This window comes from Centroberyx gerrardi, chromosome 15 (assembly GCF_048128805.1).
Source record: "Centroberyx gerrardi isolate f3 chromosome 15, fCenGer3.hap1.cur.20231027, whole genome shotgun sequence".
NCBI classification, from domain to species: domain Eukaryota; kingdom Metazoa; phylum Chordata; class Actinopteri; order Beryciformes; family Berycidae; genus Centroberyx; species Centroberyx gerrardi.
The window spans coordinates 16,355,057-16,376,410 of record NC_136011.1 but is presented as its reverse complement, the minus strand read 5'-3'; the positions used below and the strand labels follow the sequence as shown (position 1 = coordinate 16,376,410).

The 21,354-nt window shown below is 42.2% G+C and overlaps 1 protein-coding gene across 1 annotated transcript in view; it reads left to right on the top strand.

Moving 5' to 3' along the window:
• The first annotated feature begins 629 nt into the window (after positions 1 to 629).
• Positions 630 to 21,354, top strand: part of zcchc24 (zinc finger, CCHC domain containing 24) — a 30,811-nt gene continuing 10,086 nt past the window's right edge. The window contains exons 1-2 of the mRNA XM_071918122.2: positions 630 to 1,074; positions 4,873 to 5,073. Of these exons, the coding sequence (XP_071774223.1) occupies positions 835 to 1,074; positions 4,873 to 5,073 (441 nt within the window). The 5' untranslated portion in view covers positions 630 to 834. The remainder of the gene's footprint in view (positions 1,075 to 4,872; positions 5,074 to 21,354) is intronic.

Genomic DNA, 21,354 nt, shown 5'->3' with positions numbered 1-21,354 from the left:
ACGCAACATATGTTATTACTGTAACATATCTTGTTAATGTATTCACATGGGCGTCTATTGCTATAACACGGTGTGAGCACTAAATAAGCCCAAATTTGATTTCATAGCCTAGTTTTTATTATTTAAATGGACTGCAAAGATCAAGCAAAACTCTATTTGGAAGCCAATATTCCCTCTAAATTGTGGGCGTCTGTGCAACATAGTTTGGTGACCTACATTTAATAATTTATCACACTGACCAAAATATGCTATCTCGTCAGTCAGTTGCTGTATTTTCTCCCCAGAAATGTAGTCTGTAGCCTACTAGGCTATAAACGGGTTTGGAAATGTTGGTGTCTAGATGTAGAGACCTCGCATTAATTTGGGGTTTAGTAATTGACATCCCCGAAAATTTATTATCGAGGAGGCTGAGTTGTTGGATTGAGAGCTCAAATTACTAACGAGGAGCCAGATTAAGCAATTGTTTTAACCAGTGTCAAACGAGTATTCATATGAGTTCGACACCAGACGCTCATTCGCCTGCGTCCACCGTGACGCACAGCCGTCCTCATTACATATTCAATGAGCCTCTCTCTGCCCCGCTGCAATAAAGGCAGATAGCGGACCATGGGGAGCAGGGGAAAACTTTTTATACTGACATGTTAGAGCAATGACTTTTGAGTAACATTTCACTGGGACTAGGCTCCCGGCGTGAGGAGGATAGGGTCCTTTACGGGAAGAAAAAGGAGCACTTGCCATCTGCCGGGGTAAGGGAACGAAAAGAAAACGGCGAAGAGTTGAGACCAATCCAAGAATCAGCGGTGGAAAAGCCAGTTTACCCATTTGAATTGAAAGATGAGCTTGTTGTCTGCCATAGACACGAGTGCGTCCGTGTACCAGCCTGCGCAACTCCTCAACTGGGTCTATCTCTCCTTACAAGACACCCACCAGACCAGCGCCTTTGACGCGTTCAGACCCGAACCCAACTCTTCCCACCCGGATCTCAGTTTCAGCAAGACTCCCGCAGCGGCGGACTTGAGCTCTTCTCTGAACTCCAACTATCTCAACAACTTCTTTCAACTGCAGCGGAATGAGGTGAAAGATGGCATGCCGCTTAATTATCTGGGGGTTTTAGATTCTGGTTGGGTTTAATGGGACATCTATCACTGCGTGAAACTGATTGCTGTGGTTGATCTGTCATGTCTGTTCTGCAAATGTTTGAGCGTGTACAACACGGGCTATTCTGGTAGGATACACATAACCGCCATGACATCTCTTATATGGACAATAGACTTAAGTCTAATCTTTTTCATCAGCAGTTTCCAAAATGCATTATCCTGCTGGGTTGTTATTGGAAGAAGCTTTTTCCAAACAACATATCAGAACACTTATGGAAAATAACTAGTAATACTGTCATACTTTATAGGAAACAAGAAGGATGCAAATATCACAGCAAAATTATAAGTCCAGAAAGGAACATTATAGACATATTATGGTGATGCCATAGGAAATAAAAATACAAGGTCACTCTAAACTCACTTTGCAGTAGCTCAGACAAACCGCAACAGCCTGTGGGAATATTATAGGAATATTATACTGATTTTAATTAAGGAAGATTCCCATTGGGGCAGCTGTTAGGCATAGCGCATTAGTGTTTAAGAACTCATGATTTGACTAGATAAATATAACTACAGGTCTACTAAATGTTTCTGTCTTGCAATAGGCTGTTCCATTCCCTGTCCCCTCTAATGTAATTGATGATAAACTGTGGATATTACAGGCCAATTGCTTGGTCTGCTGGGATGGATCAGGTCTGTGGTCGGCATACTGATGAGCTGTGGTTCTAAATAAAGGTGAAACTGTTGGGCGAAGATATGCATTATCAGAGGCCTTTTTAATCAGAGGTTTTTCTGATCAGAGAGAGGGAGAGAGGGCGAGAGAGATGGAGGTAAATGTTTTACCCTGCACACCTAGCAGCAGGCCATTGCTGAGATCTACTTTCTCTGACTTCTTCAAATAGATCAGGTTGTGCAAACAAAATCAAGGCTTGTTTACATATTGTCTATTTCTGTAGCTATGTGTAATTTTAGGGACAAATATGCCAATAATGTATGCACGGTGCAAACCTGATACTCCATACTCCCATACTGTGCACAGATACCCCCCCCACACACACACACACACACACACACGCACACACACACTGTAGGGGAAACTGTAGCCTTCCTAAAGAATATAAGTCTCCCAGCTTGTTGATTAAACTGCAAATGATCTGAGTTGCTTAGATTTGCGTTACTATGATGCTTTGTGTTTAAAACTTTTAACTGTTGGTCTAGGGGAAGATGAATAGTGTATTCAGTATCTATAGCCAGTGTCCATTTATTATTGTGGTAATCATAGAGGCTTTCAAAGTCGTTTAACATGAAACAGTCTTCTGAAAAATGGGTGTGCACGTTATACATTACAGCTATTGTGTAATGCCATGCAATCCCCTGGAGTATAAAGTGTTTCAAACTGAAAGAACACATGTACAGTCTGGAAACGGTTTAAAGGGGGGATCGTTTTGCAACTTACTGTACTTGCTAAGCCAAGTAAAATAAACCACTCTAGAGATTTGATGCAGAGATGAGTAATGTGTAGTTGTTTTTGCTGTCAAAGATCACACAACAGTCTGTTCAAAGTGAAATAGGGGATAAATGAATGCATTTGATGCTGATTGGGAGCAGTCAAATATCCTTACCACAGTTCCATCCCTCTTTTTATCTCTCTTTTAACTTTGTTCCAAGATAAGACAAATATTTTTACTGTGGAGCGTAGTTAGGCTACTTTTGAACATGACGATTTTTTATTTTCAGAGAAAAGATGCAATTACGGATAGGAAATTATAAGTTTCACAGTTTCATATTTCATTTCCATTCTAATCACCTGCATTAATAGAGCCACATAGCATTTCCTCTGTAATTCCTTGCAGTTTTACCCTAGCACAAATCAAGCAGACACTGACACCTTAAAGGTTTCCTCTTGACACCACAGCCCTGCTTTAAACACAACAGTGTGTGCCCCCCCCCCCCCGCCGTGTGACGCCTCATCCCTGGATCTGTGAAAGCAGTCACAGATCTGCTGCAGTTGTCCAACTCACTGGGACCCAGAGGAAGTCGGTACCAGTTTGGTCCTCAGTGCGTCGGCCAATACACACATACACATCCATGGCCACACACATACACACACAAGCTCTCTCTCTCTCTCTCTCCCCTCTCTCCCTCTCTCTTCCTCTCTCTGTCTCTCTCTCTCCTTCTGTGTCTCACTCACTTTCTCACTCACTCACACACCCACACACACACACACACACACAAAATAAATAAACAAATAGGCTCACCCACCATTAGCAGATGTGTGTGAAATCTGTTTCCTTTAGGTTGACACTAGGAGGTCTAAGGCCAAAATGAAGATATGTAAGGGACATAAACGAAGCAAAGTTTCACTCCTGTTTTAGCTTTGTAAACATATTTATGCAATCTGCACTAAGTTCTAAGTTTAGTAAATGCAATAAGTACATAGGAGAATATGCAGAGCCGAGGGCTAAACTAAATGGCAGATGGGAAACTATAGAAACAATTGAGCCGTAATGCTTGATTTATGCCGGCTAGATCTAATAAATGAACATGAGTCTTGGAGCTGGAACTGGCTAGCAAGACAATCTCACAGCCTGGTCAGATAAAGACTTGGACTTAGGCACTGGCCAGATTGCCAAGTGTAAGGTTTCTGTGCTGTGCAACATTAGACATCAACAATAACATCACCTCCCAAAACATAACTGTCTCTGTAGGAGAGACGTTACCCTCAGCGATGAGCAGAAGATTATCTGTGCGTTTCACTGTGCCTTCATACTCATTCACTTTTTTATTTGAGAGTGATGTGTCCAAAGATTGATTATGGTGTGGCTAAACTATTGACTTTTCTAAGCAGATGTCACAATCGTAGCTAAACTGTTTTGAAATAAGAATGTGTTTATTTATTGAACAACCTGTCCACACAATTACATGACCATCTGAAATATAAACTGCTTTACACTTAAATCGGTGTAATTTTACTCAGAAGTCAATTCCTGGCTGTCGTTTTTAGGTTGAATTGGAACAAAGGAGGACACGAATGAGACGGGAAGTAACTGCAGGCTATGCTTTCCCTGTTATTAATATTCAGAGGGCATCTTGTATGAATTCACTGGGCCAGTGGCATGCAACACTGCTTACTGTGGCTCAGAGCAGACTGCAAACAATGACCATGGCTAGTTTACCTCCAACAGCGCATGGTGACACTGCTGATGTTCCACAGGCTGGCAAGGGAACATGCCTCCCATCTTGTATACAATGAGTCATCCTCTCTAAAGTCCTGTCTTTCTCTGTGGACATGCTCAGTACTTTTCCAGCTCATAAGCACAGCTGGGCCTCTCGCCAGATGTTCTGAATTTAATGAGAGAAATGATCTTCGAGGGTTTTTTGCGCAACAGAAAATAGGACAGAGAGCACTCAAAGGAAATTGATGATTAAACCCAACATCTCAAACACTCCAAACCAAAAATGCAATGTTTTATGTGATATCTATCTATATGACTATCTTGTATGTGGTACTGCAGCACAGCATCTGTCAACAAATTATATTTTATGAAACTCTGAGAGAAGGGAGTTTGTACGTGTGTTGTTTATAAACATGCCCCAAGGCTGGTTTTTTTTTTTTTTTAACTCAATCTATTACAGTAAGTGAATAAGGATTCTGGAAATGCACACACATTCTATAGAGTGCTCACATTTTCTAGGTGATACTTAACTTACTTCAAAGATTCTGAAGAATTTAAGGGTAATAATTGACCTTGTTGCATATCTTCCTGTCTTGTAGGCCTTAAACAACAACGTGTATAAGAATGTGTCGCCCTACGGCTCCCTGAACAACATTGTGGACGGGCTGAACTCCCTGACGGACCATTTCTCCGACCTTTCCCTCTCTTCAGAACCAAGAAAGCCCAGCAAGAGACCCCCGCCCAACTACTTGTGCCACCTGTGCTTCAACAAGGGCCATTACATCAAAGACTGCCCTCAGGTGAGACAAATGTGCATTGCATAATGTAGGCTGCAAAATAGTGATATGACACAAATAGCTTATAACAATGTAAATGCCCTATTATGTTCGATGTGATTGAATGTGACATAAATCATGGTTATTAATTGATAACTAATATAATCCCATTGTTGTAGTAGTAATCTGGCCTTTTGCATTACACTGACTTGTGTGTGTGATTTCAGAGTTCTTCAGTGTCATATTTTTTTTAAGCTGAGTCGTACAAGCCTATGATGCCACTAAAAACTTCTGCTTGCTGTTAAACCAGCCAATCCTTGTGTCTCTGTCTCTCTCTGTCGCTCTCTCTCTCTCTCTCTCTCTCTCTCTCTCTCTCTCTCTCTCTCTCTCTCTCTCTCTCTCTGGCTCTGGTCTGACCTACTTGTTAAACAGGCAGGCCTCTGTCTTCTGTAGTCATGTGTGTGTGTGTGTGTATGTGTGTGTGTGTATGTGTGTTTGTGTGTATGTTAATTGCCACACCATTGAACTTCATGTTGCAAGAAACTATCCGTTATAACTGCTATAAATAAACTTGTTGCATTATTTCAAGAGTGAGAGACGAGATTGTTTCCACTGTCCATCCTTGGATTTCACCGTATCATCATGTTAGCTATGGATTTATACAATGAAAACTCCCTGAACAAAGATCAGCTGTCTTTTCCGGTTAGTCTGATTTTGTGACATGTAACCAAAGTCAGTGGATTAATCCGCATATTTTCACAAATATCAGTTTTTTATGAAAGATAATATGCACAGTTACATTATCCCCCCCTTCCAGTTTTCCCCTGTCTCAGTCTGTTATGATGCAGGTATTTGTGTGAGGCAAATAATAGTCGCCGTGGCAAATCAACCGTGAACTCCAGCTGGGAGGTCACGTGCACACTAACGTATGACTAACCGGGTCCAAGCTGTTGTCAACTCCATGAATTTAATCTACCAAAAGCATTTTAGCGCTCCATCCCGTTTACTTGCACTGGAAAAGCGATCTAGGCACTAACATCCGTTCAGGAACAAAGCCCAGGTTGGTAGACTGAGTAGATAACACAGGCTGATGCAGGCGTGCAGTCTGTATGGTATGGAACCCTTCTTATGCATTAAAAATTATATTGTGGTTTGACTATAGTTATGATATAGACTTATCTATGAAAACATCCCAAAATGTGAGAGAAAAACCTGTGCTATGAGATATATGATATAGATATTGTGTTGATTTAACCGTACCATGACTGAGGTGCCATGTTGAGCATTTCACAAGAGATATTGAGGAAGGAATGGACCACAAAATTACTGTGGCGGTTCTCTCATTCTGGTTTTTTAAGAATTTGTTTTATATAGCATCTTGTAAAGGCAAACTCCATGGTTGGGCCTGCGGCCTGAAAGTGATTTGATTTCATAAGAGGAACACAATGTCACTTTCCCTTTGATTTGTGGAATTTTAGCACAGAGTTGTTGTTTTTTTGTTAGGCTGATGGTGGCTAATATTCTCTCTCTCTCTCTCTCTCTCTCTCTCTCTCTCTCTCTCTGCCTCTTTCCTTTTCCTCTTCCCTTTCTCTCCTCTCTCTTTCTCTGGGTGAGGTGCAATAGTGTAACCCCAGCCCTGAGTCTCTGTTGCATGGAATGGTAATGAGGAGCAGATGTGAGATTAAAATGCTTTGACTCCCTTTATGACAGATGATGACTGGTCTCAGGAGGTCTGTAAAAGACCTGTCCACTGATGAAATATCTCCTGCACCGCTCCAAACCTCAATGTGTGGGAATTAGATCATCCATTGACAACTCCAACGGGATTTTTTTGGTGGTGGTATATTATGTACCATGTAACTTTTGCCTTTTTTCTGCCTTTACGTGATCTTGTGATTGCTGACGCTAGTCTTGACCAAATCATCTTTATGTTTAAATTTGGAGCCGGTGTGAATTGAGTCATGAGTACTTAAGTATGTTTATTATATTCATATTCCTCATACTCGTAAATCCGTATCCATTTGTTAACACTGTGTATTTGAACTTTTGAACCGGTGATCTTCAAGGTAGCGTTTAATGGCGAGTCAGTGAAAATGCTAACATTCCTCCCTCTTGACTATAGAAGCTATGAAATCAATCTCTGCATAGCTGTAAGCATTCAGGGGTGTAACTCAAATCACACTCAGTCTTCTTCTGGTTTATATTTCAGCTGTTCGTTAAACTGCCAACGGAAACACAAAAAGCAGCAGTCCCCAAACGGCCTCCACACCTACACAGTTCAACACCGTCTCAGTTATTTAGCCCTCTCTTGGGCTTCTTCTCCATAAATCTACCTTCCATTTGTGTTACATCACATACGCTATTGCCCAGTCACCTGACCCTGCATGCGTCAGTAGCCTAGCCGAAGATAGTCCAGGTTTGGTTGACCGATTGAAGGCCCAAGTAACAGATATGGCACATGTCTTGCAATAAAAATCTGACTTTTTAATGGAGAGAGTGTCGGACCTGGTCGTTTCCTTGGCCAAGGCTTGTGTCATTCTCTGAGCAATATTTTCCAATCCTACATTATCACCGAGAGAAATGCTAATCCACAACATGGAGTAATCCATTGTGTGCCCAGGGAGTCTCTGCTGTCTGCCGGCACTGGAAAGGAAATACATCTGAGGATAAACTAAGAGTTCGTTGTGTCCAGAGGTACTGTGCCAATGAAAACAGAGCGCTCTGACTTCACAGAGTGCAGCTGAGTTTGTGATCCGGGTCCAGCACGGAGAATCACATTCTGATGACATGTCCAATCTTCTTCTTCTTCTATTTCACCTCAACACTTTTGTTGTGTTGTTTTGTTCTTTTATCATAGACTTTGGGGAGTTCACAAACCGCCCCTCCACCACCAAAGTTTGCAGGTGCAGGAGCTGGAATGAGTATTTCAACCGTGTTATACCCATCACCCTGTTCTCCTAATATGATTGTTTCTCTATTTCTTCCATTGCTTGGTTATGAGTATAAGAATCAGACAATAATATAGTTGAGGTGACCTCAGTGTTTGTGCATTTCCTTTTCTTTCCTAATGTGTTTTCTGTTGGAAGCACTAATGGAGGAATAAGTTATCCCTGGTGTGAAAGAAGAAGCTGGTTATTCGTCAGGGAACTCTTGGTAGTGGAGTGAAAGCCGCAGGCCAGGCAGCAGCTGCCCAGCGCTCCCTGTCATGGGGACAGAGGTGTTATGTAAACTGGCTTTTATTCGGAAAATGAGGTCGCTCCCCCAGTTATGAGCAGAATGCCCCTCGCTGCCATGCTTTGGCCCTTTTCCAAGATGTCTTCCACTTGAACTCATGATTTGGTTCTGTTCTGTGTCCTAATCCATCCGACAGTTGGCCCCGCCTCTGATTTCAGTGATCAGAATGATGCACTGATTGACATCTTCTTGCTATGTTTCCCAATAGAAGGATTAACTCATGGAAAATGTCTTTGTCGGAATGCAGGTTTGTGGGAATGTGGGAGTGGCTGCTGCGTGTGTGTGTGTGTGTGTGTGTGTGTGTGTGTGTGTGTGTGTGCACGTTTGTTTGTTTGTGTATATGTTCATGAGCTCGACTCCTGAGTCACCATGACCCATTGGTGGTCATATTGCATTCCCATAACTTGTCCCCACAGCAAGAACCGGACCACATATTGGAAGTGGTTCAGTCCTTCAGCCAGAATTCTATTTTCATGACCATCATTTGCTTCTGCAGAAACTGCAGACATTTTGAAATGGGGACAATGCCTAGCTGTTGAAAAGCCTGAAAGCCTGAAATAATTGACATCACATTCAGCATTACTTCTGCTTTCACCCGAGGAAGCACAGGCCGGAGCAGGGAACATTACTTGTATGCTTCTTTTTATTTAGCATTAGTATAACAATGAAGAGGCTGCCTATGTGAGACTACTGCTGCATCTGAATACTCTTCAGTGCTTGTAATGTGTCAGTGCTGATGAAAAACTCCCTGATGACATACACATTCGTCTGCTTCGGCCCATCTTGCTCCTTGAAGACTATCGAAACATATTATACATTAAGCTCATGTCTTCATTGAAACATGAAATGTTATGTATGTGTCTTTTAGTGAGAGAGAGCAGATGGGAGGGCAGATAGAAAAGAGGAGCAGGGCCAAGATGTGCATCACAGTTACTGTGTTGATCAGAAACACATGAAGCCCATTGATCCACATACAGAGCCTTCTTTATCCCGCTAGGATAATGCGCCTTTTGTTCAAATTGTTATCATGGCCGTGGAATGCGTGTGTGTATATATAGCCTCGATTTCAAACTTTATTTTTTCCCCTTGTATTCTCCTGTAGATCTCTCTGTAGTGCTGCCTTTGGGAAAAGTGGCTGATAGCACTTGTTTACAGTGGGTGTCTCTGCTGTGGCCAACATGGACTAAATCTCCCTCCTAATTTCCCAGGAGAAATATGTTTTAGCGGATATGCCATTCAATCTTTCAAGTCGCTGTACACTGTTAGAATGAGGATGAGAAAACACAGATTGAATTTCAAAAAGGTGTCCTATTTCACTTTGATAAGTACAAGTGCTGACATCTCCTCTCATCCCTCTCAGTCAGCCAAACCAGCATTGTTCAGGTGATTTGGTCGTGCCTCTTTCCACACCCCTGCCGTTTATCTGATTGTGACCATATGCCTATACTTAGGGTCAGGCCTCACACCTCATCTGTGGTGGTAATTTCAGCAGTGGTGACCATTGTGACAAATGGTGGCCATAATCTCCCATAACAGTGTCAACATGGAGACCTAAGGCCATAGCTGTGAAGTGAGGGCCTCATTACACCGCAGGCAAATGGAGCTTTGAGCTCAGTAATGTGTTACTTGTCAAAATGTGTGCTTTTCTTTTGGTTGTGGAGATAAACTTAATGACTTAATGCTGTCATTATTGCAACCCACTTTGTCTACTGCAGCAAACATCAATAGCTGTTGTGTCGACCAAAAAACGTGTTTGGATTAAAATCTCCCAATTTTCAATGTCTGCATTTGACAAAGCAGTAATCCTGTTCCAAATTGGTTGGCGTAGATGTGCTGGGATAATTGTGCAACCACTTTGTTTTAATGGTTCAGTTTGTTGTTGCATTGGGGGTGGGGGGGTGGAGGGGGTCTAGTCTGCCTCAAATACACATTGCATGCAATTGCATATCAAGTTTATATTTTACTGTCGTTACATCACTGCTGACTGTGGAAAACAAGTAGTTTGGCTGAGTGTGGGCACACCCAATTTCCTGGAGCGTGTAGCTCCAATAATAAAGTCTTAAATTGAATCAGGTTCAGGCCCCTTCTTTTATATGAGCTCCCATACACACTAAGCCTAGTTTGGTCCCCATACATCTTCATACTTTTTTTTCCAATCCATTTCTCTGACGACGTACATCATCAAAAGAATTTTGTTCATTTCCAACATGATTTTGTGGGTTGCAGAACAGCATAAACACCAATTACTTGAGTCAAGAGTCTTAAGAACGGTGCTTTTTCGGGAAGATATCTGAAACCAAAAGCTTTGCAGAAAATGCTGGGCTTGTGAATGAAGATCAACAAATCTATAAAAAAGCACGGGTAACACCAGGACACTGTTGATAGTGCAAAAGATTAAAAAGCCCTCTTTGTATTGGCTGGGTGGTACACATGTAAAACATGAGTGTATATTATCCCAACAGTTCTTTGTCAGGGTCACAGAACAAGGATGGAAGGAAATCAGGACATTTAGCCAGAGTACCATCAGCTGCATACACACATTCTGAGTAATAGAATGATAGAAATGGGTTAACACCAAGAGTACAAGGTCTACAGTAAAACAAAAAGTAAACAAGGTCATCAATTCAAATAAATCATACTTTTAGGGTCTTGCGCTTTTCTAATAGATGTTTTATCTTCATTCACATGCAAAGCATTACCTCCAAGGCTTTTTGTCAATTACTTTCTGGGATAATGTACGCTCATCTGACAAAACCATCCTCTCTACTACTACTAATACTACTGCTAGCCCACAATATTTTACATAGTTTATAAATTAGATAGTTATAAGTAAGTTCAGATCATTTTTTTACTCATATAAATGACTTTGGCGAATATTTGCAGAGGGAGGGCCACCACTGTCTTGTGCCATTAGTCACTGAGCAGCAACACTGTAATAGATGCAGTTAAAGTGCCTTGCTCATGGGCAGCTCAGTGGTATTTGGGGGAAGGGAGAGCTGTCTATCCACTTCACCCACCCAGTTTTTCCCAGCTCATCGTGGGATTTGAACCAATCACTTCTCTATCTGTTAGACTACCACCTCCCCCTACATGACAGGGACCTGGAGCATAACATAGCTGGTTGCTTCCTATAAATTTTGTTCCAGTATAAAAATGTTCCAGTCAAAAAACATAGATTTTTCTCCTGAATAATCTAGGGCCCATTTTAATCTTTCTGCAATGCAACTTCCAACTCATACTCACAAAACCTCTGCCTCAAACCTCTTTGTCAGCTCTTGTTTTGGAAAAAATAAAATGTTAAGTTGGCCCAAACAGGTTGCTAGCCTCCTTTGATAGTTAGTCCAATGCTGATTAGACATTGGTTCAGCACAGATTATGTGGGCTTTATGTAGCTGGAGATGTTAGCTGTCCCCAGAGGCTAATGTTCCTGGGAGGAGAAAGAACATACATCGTACATTTGTACTGTAGCTATCATTACAGCCTAAACTGATCTTAGCTTTACTGATCTCCATTTAACTACCCTTTGCATTCACTGAAAAGTATCTAATTATAATACAGCGTAATCATCTGTTTACATTCCCTACTACCTCCAACCGGCTGTTGTGTGTTCTATACAGAGCCTGTCTTTTCTTTCTTTGTCTCTGTCTCTCTCTTTCTCTCTCTCTTTATGCATCCCACAGTTTCTTAACATTGTTGATAAACAATCTCTCAACACCCCAGTCACACTTCATCATTTGTCATAATGGAATGCTACACATTTTACCCCCATGGTCTCTGTGCCCTGCGGCCAATTTTGACATAGCTGCAGTGTGAATGTTTCATTCTCATGGTGTGGAGCACTACTGTGTTTGTGTGTGTGTGTGTGTCAGAGACAGAGAGGGTATAGTTTGGGAGTCTGAGAAGGGCACAGAGCTGAGAGACAGAAGGCCAGAGAAAGGGGAGTGAGGGCACTTCCCCCGAAAGGAAATCAAAGTTAAAAGAATGATAAAAGTGGGGTTTCCTGCCAGCTGGTTTGTGTTCTGTACAGGAATCCCATTCTTCCTCTGGGTTTTTGCTGAGACAACAATCACACCACTTCCTGTTTTGGTGACCATGACACTTAACCCTTTCTCTCTGGGGCAGCGTTGTTATATTTGCCATGGGCAGGTAAACTCACAGCTGCTATCAGCCAGCGTGGCAGAATGTTGGATCAAATGTTGAAATACACTGAAATGAAAGTGATCATCAGAAGAGAGGTGTTTGAACACACAATATACCTTCTACTGAAATGACCTTCCGGTTTCTGAATATGCCTTTTATAAGTTTAGGTTAAGTCGACACTAAGTCGATCACTTGTCTCATTTCAGATGGATTTATTTCGCTTCATGAAGTCACCACCTCCTGTGATCTGATCAGTCGTTGCTTTCACTCAGAGCGATTAAGAACAGACTAAATCCACAGCTGTGCTCCACCGAAATCCTTCTTATTGTCTCAGGCAGTTATGTAGTTATCCTAGATGATTATTTTCCATTAGCTTAACTTGGAGACAGAGTTTCTCATAGGTCTGAATCCTCTTCCTGCCAAACTGCTGAGCCAGCATCGTAGGATGCAGGCAGAAGTTAATAAAAGAAAATAAACAATGATGTGTAAAGCGTGGGTTCAGTTGCTCGTCACATCGCCTTATATAAGCTTGTAAAAGCAGCATAGGAGAAACCAGGTCACCACTCAATTTAGAAGTGATTGTACTTTTGCTTTAACTCTTTTATTGTGTTTATTTCTTACATTGCTCTAGCACTCTACCTTAAAAAGTGGAAGATTTTACCTGTTTACATGATAGCCCTTCCAGCCATAACATAGAGCAGGATAACAGAATACTGATCAGAGTCATCATCAAGAATAATGGAAGCATGAGCAGCAGTTACAGTAACTCACACTGTGGCTTGTGTTCGTCAGGGATTCTCATCTACAGTGTCATTGGGGTCAGCAGTCATACACTGAGGCACTAGAATCCTGTTAGGGAACCAGAACAGGATGATTCAGGAGAGCAACACACCACCGGGGAGGGAGGGATCAGAGGGTCAGAGGTCAGATTTTCACTACAGCATGATGCCCTGTTAGCGCACCAGGGCCAGGTGGATTTTGTTGGCTCATAATAAATGCTAAACTCCTCTCATATGGCCTCCTCAGGTACAAGTCGCACACTCGTCAAACTACACATCATCACATTAATACTGTAAATCAAATAATCCTACCTAGGTTACAATAGAGAATATCAAAAATTACATCACAAAGAAATGTATTGAGGCTGTGCCGGTGGCTAATGTGAACATTATACACCAGTGACTGCCTGGGTTTGAGTTCCAGCTCATGCTATGTTGCCATAACCTTGTCTCTCTTCACTGTAACTATTCTGGAAAACTAATAAGATAGTTGAGGTGGGTGGGCGGCCAAAAGGACTCCAAAACGGAGCACAGTTCCACTGATCAAACCACCAAACTCTCTTTCCTCAGATCAACCCCCCTGTCTCTTACACTCACATCTGACTGGCAGCTATCTCTTGTGCTAATCTACAGCGGTTGAGTCGGTATGTGGTTTAACTAATTGCTCCTCGTAACGAAACCGGTTCTCGTCACGTGTGAACAACAGAGATTTCTCCGCGATGTCAGACAGACTGACAGAGGAGACCGACAGACAGACAGAGACGCTGTGAAGCTGCGAGTGCTGGCACAGAGCACTGGATTTGGTGTCAAGAGATCAGGGACTGACACTGCCGGCTTTGTGTTAAGCTTGAATGGGCACCTTAGGGAGAGACTGCAGTTCTGAATGGGCACCATTGGGGAAAGCCCTAGTGGTGGGAATGGAGGCTGGTAATTAAGGCAGTCATTGTACGTCTGTAGGATCTGCTAGACAGAGAGGTCAGGAAGGCAGCCCTGTATTGTTCCCCCAGTAGGGACCTCTCTGCATCACAGTGGTGCGTCAGACTGGAGTGTGTTTGGATAGTGCTTTGGATCTTAGGAGGAAAAAAAGATTACAAAAACAAACCACAGTGATGGCCGTAAAGCCTGTGTGTCTGTATGTCAACATGTGGAGTATAGTCTTTACAGTTAACATATAGGGCCACCTCTATGGTTTTCATTTGATGGTTGCTTTTCTTTTCTTCAAGTTCAAGCTAATTGAATTAATTCTCTGGCAAGCCACTAAGGAGCCCCAGCCCCCCTCAGGAGTGTGTTAACCATATCGTTAAACTAGATTAAAACACACTTGTGGTCAATATGTGAAGTCACAGGGGACCTAGTGATGTGTTTCTGTGTGTGTGTGTGTGTGTGTGTGTGTGTGTGTGTGTGTGTGCCCAAGGGAATACTGGTGGTAAAGTTATTTATTTGAAATTCTATAGGCCTTATTTTTTTCACAGCACTCAGTTAGGCAATGCTTTTGTAACTGTTAGGCAGCATCAATTGAAAACAGATTTCCATCCAAAGTCAGCGACTGCCTCTTCACTTCTTATAAAAATAACCTGTATTTCATCTAGAAACTCTCTCTTTTGTCTGTCTGTCTGTCTGTCTGTGTGTGTGTGTGTGTGTGTGTGTGTGTGTGTGTGTGTCTGTCTCTCTCTCTCTCTCTCTCTCTCTCTCTCTCTCTCACCCTGCACTGCTCTGTTGTGTGTCGGGAAGTTTCTGGCAGGGAGGAGGGTCGGGGGGAGGTGCACCATGGGAATGTTTTTACAGGATGACCCCTGATCTTCCTTCCAGTCGCTGCGAAGGCTCTGAAGGCCCTGTGTCTGTCTCTGCTCTAACACACACTCAGCCAGGTTACCAGAAGGGGAGAGAGAGAGAGAGAGAGAGAGAGAGAGAGAGAGAGAGAGAGAGAAAGGGAGCAACAGAGAGAGTCACAGAGAGTGTAAGGGGCTATCATCTAAACAGATAAAGCGTATCAGGGTTGCCGGAGACATACTGTAACAGACAGCTTTTCTCTTTCATAGTGACACAGCAGACAGCCGTCTACACTGGCTATTTTGTTTTTGAGCAGTTATACAGAGAAAGGGCCTTTATAGCAAGGGCATTGAGAAACCATATAGGGCCATAGGTCCGATATAGCATAGACACAAATGTAGCAATGAATTTAGCACCACACGTGTACAGTAGCTCTGAGTGATGACTTACAGAAATATACACACACACACTCACAAATACATGCACACGCACTTGCAGGCATTATACAGTACATGCATGACGGACAACAGTAGTATTTCATTCCTGTGGTGTGTGATGAGATGTTTTGTGCACCTCTGTATGCCTCAGTCAGCCGCCCAACCTGCTCTTGTCATTCACTGGCCTGGTAACCCAACGCTGCCGTGCAGCTGCACCGCTCATTGGAGTTAGCAGGGCCATGGCTAAGGCCAAGGCTAGGAGAGGGCAGGGGGAAATTCACACCCCACAGACCCACTGCTCTATGATCAGCATTAGCCCTTAGCGCCTAGTAAATTTGATAAGTGTAGGGGTCTGGAAAGCTTATCCTACGTCTATGAAAAGAGGCAGCTCCCACATCAGGCAGGTGTGATGATGGAATTGAGCGTCTGGGTTCAACCAGGATGGATTCCAAGGCCCAGTTGGCCTGTACTAATGTGTTCTATGAATGAAGCATGAAGAGAGAGAGGATTCTGTCAAAAACATCAGATTTTTTAAAATGAGAGAGTGTTATTGGTACGAAGCAAAACACCCAACTGCTTATTCTCTCAGGGGTATACATCAGTCATCCAAAAACATGACATTGAGATCCGTGGCCGATTAGGGAAGCAGGGTTGTGGAAATCTAGGAATCTGGGAATAGGGTTTTGGCAAAGAGGGATCTGGCATGGTGATATGCCTCTGCAGCTGTCTTGGACACAAATGACGGGGGCCTGTTACTGAGGAGAAAACCTTCGACGTACACACACATACACACATGCACGCACGTATAAACATACAATCACACACACATATGCACACACACATGCATGTATGCACACATGCACGTGTTGGCTGCACGCATTTTATAGCAAGACTATTCACAGAAACGGTTAGTGGGAGTAACACAAGTATTCTGAATAGTTGTGGTCTGTTGGGAGAGTAGAGAAATTTCATGTTAATCGATGCATTTTTTTGTGGAATTTCCTTGGAAATAAATATCCTCTCATTATTTTGTTGGGCAAAATCAAACATAAGCGTATTAATTGTCATAACAGGGAAATCAGCTGCTTAGAACAACACATAATACGAGACCCCAACCTCAGGTTTATCATAACAACCAGAAATTAAAAGTCACCAAGTTTCATTTGTAAGCAGTAACATTATTAAAGAGGACTTAGCTGAGATTTGTTTTAATCTAAAATCAACAGATCAACATATTGTCAGACTTCTACAGAAACCATGTAACTCCAATTTTGCCGTTTTTCACTTTTTTTTTTTCATTGTAATTGAAAGCTGACATTGTTCCCCACAAGTAGAAAATGTTTCATGATCCTGCTACTAAGCCAAACCACAGAAAATGTATTGTGAAATGTCAAAAATGCATGGATGTCCATGGAAACAAAAGCCACTTTTATTCAACCGGTAAAAAAATGTTCTTCTTGGAGATTTGAGGTATATCATGTTTTACATTGTCCTTATGCGTTTGTTATTAATTGTGAATGCTGCAGGAGTGCAGAAACTGTGCCTGTATTTCTTTGCTTTTTGGTTTATTTGAAGGGACAAGTGCAAATAACACTGATACCATAACAATTTCAGGATCCAACATACTGTTCTTGTGTATATAGCTGAAGCAGTGTGCAACACCATTTCCTCAATGGGCATTGATGACATTTAGAAACGCAAAACACCTTTTTGATAATATTTTCTGACACAGCCTCTGCTTATCTGCAGGACTGATAGCTCTGGGTTGTCAGTTTATCTGCAATACAGCTGTCATGATTCACCTTTTCGCTGTGCGATATCTCTGCACATCTGGGAACAGACTAAACAGAAGTGACATGCCTGGTACTGTTACAAGACTTCTCTAGGATCTGAGAAAGTGTTTATTTTAGACGCTTGTGTTGTTTTAAGGTCATTACCGAAAGCAGTTTTTTTTCTGTGCTGTGGCGCAATATCAGTCTCTTCCAGTAGAAAGACACATACACACACATACACACATGCACGCACACATGCACGTACACACGCTGCCAGGCGGAGGCCATTTCCTAGAATGAACTATTTTGTCGTCTCCGTGGGGCTGGAAATGGACTTGTGGTTATTCTTTAAAACAGTTGGAGTGGTTGTCCTCTGAAAATCCAGCCTCTGTATCACGGTGAGATAACAAACCCATTTACAGAGACTTGTGACCTCAGCGGTTAAACCCCAAAACCCACAGCGGAAAACATGTAACCCTGAGCAAGACTGTCTCATCAAAAATATACAGATTTGGGTCATTTTAAATGCATTAAATGCATTCCTGTCCACCTTATATAGACTGCAGTATCAGCTTGGAGTTATTTGTTGCACTATCTTGCCTCAGAAACTGTTTAAATTCCATGTGGATTTATGATCCTTTGATGAAATTTTGTTGTTATGATTGAGGTTTTTAAATAGCTGTGGATTCAATTATGTATTGTGTGTGACAGTCTTGTGGTTTTGGATTCTTTCTTACATATCACATTTTTCACTTCTCCCTGTCTCCGTCTGATACTCTCCCTGCTGTCTCCTAAATGGCTTCCCCTGGCACAGCACATCCCAGGGAAGATATACAGTATGCAGCAAAAGACTTTACGACAGCACAAATGCCTCTTTGGCATATTTAGACCGGGAAGCAACTGGGATGTGCTATTGTGAGTAAATTGCTTTTTATAGTGTAATGAAATGCCGAGCGCACATCAATAGCTAAAATAAAGGGCTTCTAGAATATGAAACCTTTTTAAGAATAGCACCCTGACCCACATGGGTGCAGGTTCAGACAGAGTGAGGGGTGATGGGAAACTAAGAGGGGAAAGTCATATCTGGTGGACTCACATACCTTTTTCTGACTGGGCAACTAATCTTAGAGAAAATAAGGTATCTTGGTCAGTGGGCCTATTTTATTAATACATAAAGACATTTGAATAGATTGACAGCTTACGTATTAATAACTGTCAATTTAAAGCTTTTTTAAAAAGTGTTAAAATTGCATGTACATATACATTCCACAGAGATTTTCCCCAGCTGCAGCAGAACAGAGTGCAGCATTGCAAGTGCATATCATAGAGGTGTAAAGTGTTACTAATGGCTTCTTGAAAGTAGCACTGTTATGCCAGCTTTCTGCTTGTCACCACACTTGTATGAGGCGAGTGATTAACCTACATTTAAATGTCGGTTCAAGTTGTGACTTTTCGTCCTTAATCTAGCTCAAAAATACAGAAGGCAATGAGCAGGGATGAGACATTATGTGATAGAAACATCAAAATTCGCATTAGAGAGTGTGCAGCAGTGGCGGGTTGCTGCCATAATGTACTAATCTGCTTTTGGATTATCACATTTACAAATTGTCACATTTTACTTAAATCGGTGTGCTATTTTTGAGCTGTATTTCTGAAAAGTACAAAATGTGTTTCTCTGACTAGATGTGATTGTAATGCCCATAAATCTGAAAATCTGTCTGCTTCCAGTGATTTCCTGCATGGTCTGTTACTGAACCCACAGTGTATACTGTAAATAAATACTGAGGTCTATGGGTAAGCGCAAAAGCCATTGTTATGAGCAGGGGTTTTTATGTTTTTTGAGGCAGGTTTATAGGATCATTACTTCAAATTGTATGACCTAGACGGGTTTGGAGAAGTTTCATAAACTACACCCTTTGGTAGACATTCAGTTTCTGAAGTCTGAATGTGCACTTTATGGCCTTTGGCAGTGTATGTGTGCGTGTCTGTGTGTAAGAGAGAGTGTGTATTCACACGTGCATTTGTGTGTATGCTGGTTCAGGTGTCTACGAATGCACAAACACGAAGCCTGTGTGTGATTGAGGTTATATACAGTACATGATTGTATAATGAGTTTATATTTAGAGACAACTGTACAAGATAAGAATGCTTATCTCAGCAGTTGTAGATGTGGAGCAGTGAAGCAAAGGGATGAATATGAGGCAGTGGGGAGCCACAGTGTTCACCACCACTAGGTCTCATCCACATACAGCACAGTCATGTTTGTTTGAAATATCTGCCTTTTGAGCGGACCTACACATTTTAAGCAGCGTTTTACTGCTAATGTGGTGTATTGCACTGTTTAGCATCCGTCTGTTAGCTTCAAATAAATCTCTGATATGTTGGCCTCATGGTCAGAACATGACATGCCCAGCCCATAACAGCTTGATACTGAGTGAACTGAGAATATTGTAAGCCTAATAATCACCTCTGCAAAATGAATGCACAAGCAAAGTTAAACCAAAGCCATGCTGAAAAAATCCATGTTCATACAGACTGACTAAAACAAGCACTCTTTTGTACCATAGTTAACAGATTGGAGATGCAACTGTAAAAACGGCCGCTGTCTTCAGCAGTGTGTGTTTACAACCATCACAGAGTTTGCGTAAGTGTGAGATTCATACTTGAAAGTGTTTAAAAGGTCTCTGAACCACATCTTAGAGCTTTCAGCAGTGAATCAGAGAAAGACAAATCCACATGATTAATAGATATATGGTTACTGAAGCACTATTATGAAAAGTGCAGGAAATATTTCCCTGTCCTGTCGCAGAAGAGGATCAACCATGATTGATGCTTTGATCTTTTTTGATGTTTCACCGAGGAGAGGCAGTTCTCAGGTTCAAACCACATCCAGATTCCTGCCTTTCCCCCTTGTAGCATTCACCAGACCGCTAAGGCTAGCACGCTAGCTGAAACCACATTAAAGCAATTAGGAGTCTTATCAGAAGTGCTACGCTTAATGAACAAACCAAACAAAAGCTCCAAAGGACTAAAAAAGCTAACATTGTGGACTGAATCCGATCCGTGTGTCTTTGTACTGTATCTGTAACTCTATCTTTTTCTGAACCACAGCCAAACTAAATACAGATCTGGAGATGAGGAGACAAGCGCAGACACAGATATGTATGCTTACGCACGCACACACACACACACACACAGAGAAATGCAGCACACACACAGGTTTGGTGTTCTTGTGTTGCTCTCTGAGTGATGTCCTGGGGGATGCGGAGAGGCAGAGAGGGGCCTGAGCTCCTCCGCTGCTCCTTTGTTTACACTGATGGTTTCCAGATGCTAGCTAGTGATCGGGGCGCTGCGGAACGCTGGGGAACGCTGGGGAGCAGCCCAGCAGTTTGGGGCCCGCGCCAGCAAACCAGGATTAAGGCAACACTATCTGGGATACTTGGAAAACATGGCTTCGCTTTGTAACAACTCGAGAATACGTTCCAAAGGCCAAGAGCTGCGTTTCAGAAAGTGATTACGAATAATCACTTTGCATGTGGCGGTCTTGCACATAAGAGAAAGTGTCACAAACATTCTCCTCACTTGTCAGAGTGGCACGTTTTGTTGTGGAGAATTGCAAAGTGTACTGACGTCTTTGGTTATTAGATAAGTGCAATCATTTGTCACAAAATATACACTTGGATTAATTGCATCTGATTGTAATAAACATATTTGTTTTACTCAGTGGTTTAGCTGTATGCTTCTTTAAACAGGCCTGTACCCCAGCCAAGCCTTTGTTTTGAATGCTGATTGAAAAGATATTTTGTGCCCTGTAATTCCCTTAACTTGTTTCTCTGTGGCAGCCTGAGTGTATTGTCTGTCTCGTAGTCCATCTAGACAGCCCCGCTCAGGGGGGATTGTTTTGATAAACAGAGGTGCATTGTGCTTGAGAGAGGGCATATTTATCACTTTAACAGCACACCTGTTCCTCCCGTCACTTTCAGCCTCAGCCACTTTTCTTCACAGGCATTAGAAAGAGACAGCTGCACCAGCAAAGGAGCCATCCAGAGAGAGAGAGAGGGAGAGAGAGAGGGAGAGCGAGAGAGAGAGGGAGAGAGAGATGGCAGAGAAAAAGAGAGAGGGACTCGGGAAACAGTGGCCGTATTTAGAGCTTGTAGTGCATGGTGGGATTGA